We start from the raw sequence: 6118 nt of genomic DNA, 5'->3' as shown, positions 1-6118 counted from the left end.
TTAATTGTGAAGCAGGAAAAAACCTGAGGAAGAGGGAAAAACTAAGAGGACAGTTGCCAAACTGCTTATTTCCATTTGGTTCTTTCCTGCATAACTGAAATACTAGGAAGTAAAGCTGCAGAATATAATATAAACTATACTGCCTGGCCATGAAATTTCTGCCTTGATTATCAAGTTAACTGTTCATCTCTTCTAAAAGGGCAAAATTAGGCCCTTAATGTCACACAAGTTATGGTCAAATTAACGAAAAAAGTCATTAAAAAGTATCTAGAGAACATTAGTATAATGCTGAAGGTAAAGACTTGGCCTATAATGTAAGAAATAAAAAGAAAACTAAAGAGAACAAATGTCATACCTCAGAAGTAAAAATATTTTCCTCATAGTTAACACCGTGGGAGATGTGCTTTTCAAATGAAGTTTTAAGAATCTGAATCCTAACAACAACAAAAATGCAAATTAAAGATCTTTGCCGTATATGAAAATCCCACAAAGATCTTGAATAGGGCAATTCAACTTTTAGTCTAATATACTATTTAAAAACATCGATGACCATTATTATCCCTATTAGTGTAATATTGCACTAGACTTTGGCAGAAAATTATGTGGATAACAATATTATTTATTAATATTTTCATATACAGCACTTTTCATCCATAGATTTCAATATGTTTTACATATAAATGAGCAAGGATTATTATCCTCATTTTATAGATGAGGAAACGAAGGTGTAGAGCATTAAAAGTTACTTGGCTCAAAGTCACATATTGAGTAAACTGCAGAGCCATGAATAGAATCATAACAACATTAACAAACCCCACTAACCTCTGCTGTTCATTTTTCTTGCATGCATTAAACGTAAGTGCATGTTTTTTCCAAAAGTTCTAAAAAGAAATATAATAATTAACTGAGCCAGTAAGAAATTAATCCACAGAATATAGGACTTAAAAAAAAAAAAAAAAAAAAAAAAAAGGTTTCTCCTGTTCCCAAATAACCTATAATGAGATTGAGAACAGAATGATTAGGCATTCTACGACAGCCTATATCCTCAGGTGTTTTAAAAAATTAAAGTGAGGCAGGATCAAACAGTAAAGCACTCACCTTTAACTCAACTAGCAATTTCAGCCCATATTTCCCAAAATCTGTTGTGAATGGCTGTTTCCCCTACTGGCAAATAGAAGGCCTGAGACACTTTGATCAGACATTCCAAATAGGGTTCAATGTGGGTAAAATGAGACTAAATTTGTTCTAGTGTGTGATTTTAAGTTTGATTTTAAGCTCTTTCCAGAGTAAAAACCTATTGTACTACTCTATTCTGTCTTCACCTTAATATTAATATTCTTAATGCTACTTTTACATCAGAGCTAGCAGCAGACTCACCAAGTCCAAGGTGAGCCATTTTGATACTAAATAAGTTTACATCTGAGTTAACTAAGGCCTATGGAGGCTAGGTGTTTATTTAGAATACACAGTAATTCAATTTCAAAGGCTGGATTTGTTTGCCTGAAACATCCTAACCACTTAGTAATGTGGATCATGCTGGGAAAGGATTAGCCTTACGCAGTGAGACAGGTGGCTTCTTTATGGAGGTGGGAGTGGTTCTCTGTAGAGCAGGGGTCAGCAACTTTCAGAAGTGCTGTGCCGAGTCTTCATTTATTCACTCTAATTTAAGGTTTTGCGTGCCAGTTATACATTTTAACGTTTTTAGAAGGTCTCTTTCTATAAGTCTATAGTATATAACTACATACAACAATAATTTAAAGTAAATAAACATTTTAAAAACCTTAAGAAACTTCATTTAAAATTAAATTAAAATGCAGAGCCCCTCGGACTGGTGGCCAGGACCCGGGCAGTGAGTGCCACTGAAAATCAGCTCGCGTGCCACCTTCGGCATGTGTGCCACAGGTTGCCTACCCCTGCTCTAGAGAGTCAATCTGGAATTGGTACTGAGCAACTAAGTGCATAGCAGTAGCTAAGCTTAAAAAGGACTGAATAAACTATTTGTAATTTGACTGTTAATTTCTCTGAAAATAAAAATAAAGCCAAATGCCAGGAAGATGGCAAATTTTTTTACTTTACACAAAATGTTTAGCTTTTTTTTTTTTATAGCAAGTTATAAAACACATCTCCTCAGAGCCATTAGTAATGGTCCACAGATAAATGCCAAATTAAAAAAAAAAGGGAAAAAATCCAATATTTTTAGAAAACAGATTTTTCCAGTAAATAATTTAAATACAAACCAATAATTCTTTCTCCATGTTTTTCAAAGATTGGGAATCTTTTTCAAAATTCTCAAGTTCCTCTACGATGGTGAAATGAAATTTGTCCAGCTGCTTGATCCTACCAAAACAGAAATAAACTAAAAATAAAAAAGCATTTATGTCATTCAAATAAGATTTTGAATAAGTATTCTGCTACACACCTGCATTCATGCAACTGACAACTCATTGTTGTCAAATGCTGCTGAGCTGTTTTCAAGGATTGCTTGGTAAAGTGATCCATTCTTCTTGAGCGGCTCTAGAAAGATATGCATTAAGATTACTTTCAGTTTAACTGACTAACTGAGAAGAGAATGATAAAATACTGTATTATAAAATATAACCATAGTAATTAGTTATATAAGATCATAGGTTATAGTGGACAAAAGTCAACATTAACCTTCATATCAGTGACGTTCCTTTTGCTTTCCCTTGAAAATGCACCAAAATTTAGTTGATTACAAAAGTCTCTGAAAAATCACTGTTTGCATATGCTTACTAGAGATTAGTTAGAGGCTGACAGCAAAATTCTGCAAGCATTCTATCTTTACTGAGCATGTGCCACCTCCAGAGAGCTCACTGAGCATGCTGTAGTCTAGACTGAGCTGGTCTTTTCTTCTGTTTGTTCATGTCAGGGGCTGTTGCATACCAGACTTGAGAGTAGGTAGACTCTCTCTCCTATGCTCTCAATGCTCCCCTGCATTGCACAAGTGAGTAGAAAAGGAGGAAGTAGCAGGACTTGAATGCAGAGAAGGCGCTACAAGGCAGCAGAAGGTTGGAACTGGAGAAGGAGGAACAAGGACAGGCTGGGAGGGGACAAGAGCAGAGAGGGACAGACACATGGGACACAAGCTGGAAAAAGACATACTAGGGGACACAGGGACAAAAGGGTCTAATCACTGGAACATGCTCCCCTCTAGAACCTGGAATGGAAGTCAGGATTCAGTCTGAACATTCCTCTGTTGTCAGTAAACGTGAAATTCACTGCAAAGTGTCTCTCATTTCCCTCTAGTAAGTATCAACTACTCCATAACTCACAGAGGTCTTTGCTGTGGATTTAAAGGTTCCAACTCTGTTGATGGACCCATATGTAGGATAAACACAATTCCGCATAATGGAATTTGTTTTTTCATTTTGTGTTTTTTAAAAGCTAGGAAATTACATTGGGGAAAAAAAAACCTATGTAACCTGAACATTGTTTTATCAAAGTCAAGTCATGCCAGAATTGAGATTTCCTGACGAACCTTAATTTGCCTGTCCTATGCATATATATTATGATACAATCTTTATTACATGATCACATACATTTTTTCCACAGGACCCATACTTCATTCAATGCACAGGATGAACAGAACTCAGGCAGTGAAACAAGGTTGTTGAAATATATGAGGTTGCTGTCTATATGGACAACTGTCCATCAATCTCCCTTCAGCATATTGGGGATAACAACATTACCTCAGCCAGGTGAATTGTGAAGATAAATGTATGAATGTTTCTGAAGCACTCAGATGCAACAGTGATGAGTGCCAAAACAAAAACAAAACAAAACAGATCCAGAAGAAATTAATAATTCTGAATGCTGGGCACGGTTTGTTTGGTATGTAGTAAATGTAACATGGGACCACCACTGAAGGATAAAAAGAAATATTGAAGAATTGCCACAATCCTTGAGCAGAGTCCATCCTGTGCACTGAATGAGGAAGAGGTCCTGAGGAATGATCATGTAATTAAAAGAATGTATCATAATGCATATGCAAAAAGAATGCCATATAAAGTTGCGCAGACAACCTTTATTCTGGAATTTACTAAGTTCTCAGTCTGACATAACGACTTTAACATTCTTTTCATATTTATTCTTGTATGCAATAATATATAAGGTAGCTCTGTTAATGATGTTTCTAGTTAAGAGTATCATATATGAGAATGAATGAATGAAAGAAACTGTATATTTTTCTATACACATATATGCCTTACCTGAATTTTCCTAGTAAATTCCTTATGAAGCTTCTGACCTATCCCTATACTTGAACAACTAGGGTCCCAGACCTCTCCATCCAAAATAGACAGCTCATTTACAGACACAGTAGATATGCTCTCGGACACTGAAAATTTGTAAAAGATCATATATAAAGTTAGCAAAGTAGGAACATATTAATGTATCATCTGTACAATATAAATTATTGCAGTTCTGATGGCTGGGTTTATAAATCCCAAGACTAGGGCTCATATCAACTTCAGTTGCATCCAGTTTAATTTCAGAAACTAAACTCCTAACCTTCTATATATTTTACTAACCGCTTTGTCTTTAACAGATTTCATTTGTATGTTTGATCTGTTTCTTTCTAATTTTTTTAAACATGTTACATTTTAATGAGACATTATTGACCAGAGATTTGAAATCTATAATGATTAAATATACTATTTAGAAATTTGGTGAAAAGCCTATTATCCACCCAGTCACTGAAACATCTTGAGATTTATCAAGTACACATGTATTACATACACACTCTCTCACCCCCACCTCTTCAGTTTACAGGGGCAACATCACTCTAAATACATAAATGACATTATATCAAAACTTTAAAAAGTTGAGCATGAAAAAAGCAGGCCAATATTAGACCTTTTGAAAATCTGCCCAAAAATATTGCACACACAAATTTGGCATGTCATTGCATACTTAATGTTTTAAAATTAGGACCCAAATGGGTAGATCTCTCAGAAGGGAAAATATTATGTCCGAAGGAGATAGCCTGCATAAGGACTTCAGGATATGACCCAACCATACCTTGAATTTGCATACCACCCTTACTACTAAAGGATTTCAAAATGCTTTAAAAATTTAAACCTACACCAACACAAACATAAAACAGACATTGTTATTTCCATCAAAAAGACTCCAATGACTTCTTGAATGAAATGCAGCTGCTATTATATCGCGCATAACAGTTTAACATATAGCAATTTAGTAAAGAAAGTGATGACAGATTTCTTACCAGTTATTTCGTTTGTTGCAGCCCACTTCTTCCCTTTTCTGGAAAAGGAATGAGTCCTTGCACACTGCATTATGGATTTATCTAGCAGAAAGCAAGGACACAACAAATTCTATCAGACAGTGGGGGTTTAAAAGTGCCCTCCCCAAGTCTAAGTCTTCTTTGCCTCCACTCTTATTGCAAGCACTGAACCCATGCTTCAGCAAATTTCCCTAATTTTGCATCTTCTTCTTCAGGTCTGATGAAAGATGGTGAGGAGGAAGAAAGAAGAGGAGACAAGATAAAGCAAGAAAGGAGAACAAGCAGAAGAAGAGGGACAAAGGAGCTAGACTGTCATCCAGCTCTAGTTCCCAGAATTCAGGACCTTCAGTTGTGTCTCTCTACTGGCCTTTGGGATGGGAGTGAGACCCTTAGGAATGTGGTCTTCTACCAGAGTATCTTATGTCCATGGGCTTGACCTCTAGGTATTCTCAATGTTAACTCCTCCTCCTCTAGGAGTCCTAAGTGAAGCTCATGGTCAGCCCTGCTGTCCCAGGCCACCAGTTTCACTGTTGAAATACTGAGCATGATGGAGCCTTTTATCTTCTACTACTTGTTTTTCCTTCCAGTTAGTGCTCTTTTCCCTATTCCCAGCAAGTCTCATGCCAAGGAACTGGTTGAGGGAAGAACACAGAGTAGGGGGCACTTGTTTATCTGATACACCTGCAGTGACTCTGAATTATTTGCCTCTTTACTTCCTAATAGGTAGAGACATAACAGTCTATGGAGAATGTGTTCATGTTTCAGGAAGAGGAAAAAGTGATCTCAGACAACACTTTATCAACTGGTAAACTATTACAAATTTAGATAGGCAAAATATAAACATTCAGATTC

At 36.1% G+C, this 6118-nt stretch overlaps 1 protein-coding gene across 1 annotated transcript in view; it reads right to left on the bottom strand.

The window, feature by feature from the left end:
* Nucleotides 1–349: 349 nt before the first annotated feature.
* The window catches only part of SYCP2 (synaptonemal complex protein 2), a 66094-nt gene continuing 60325 nt past the window's right edge, over nucleotides 350–6118 (bottom strand). The window contains exons 36-41 of the mRNA XM_030533403.1: nucleotides 5249–5329; nucleotides 4230–4357; nucleotides 2420–2514; nucleotides 2238–2337; nucleotides 823–881; nucleotides 350–434 (exon numbers count right to left, since the gene is read on the bottom strand). Coding sequence (XP_030389263.1) covers nucleotides 350–434; nucleotides 823–881; nucleotides 2238–2337; nucleotides 2420–2514; nucleotides 4230–4357; nucleotides 5249–5329 — 548 coding nt within the window. The remainder of the gene's footprint in view (nucleotides 435–822; nucleotides 882–2237; nucleotides 2338–2419; nucleotides 2515–4229; nucleotides 4358–5248; nucleotides 5330–6118) is intronic.

Source organism: Gopherus evgoodei, chromosome 14 (genome assembly GCF_007399415.2).
Source record: "Gopherus evgoodei ecotype Sinaloan lineage chromosome 14, rGopEvg1_v1.p, whole genome shotgun sequence".
NCBI lineage: Eukaryota > Metazoa > Chordata > Testudines > Testudinidae > Gopherus > Gopherus evgoodei.
Note: the sequence above shows the minus strand (reverse complement) of the source record. Positions and strands in the feature narration are given on the sequence as shown.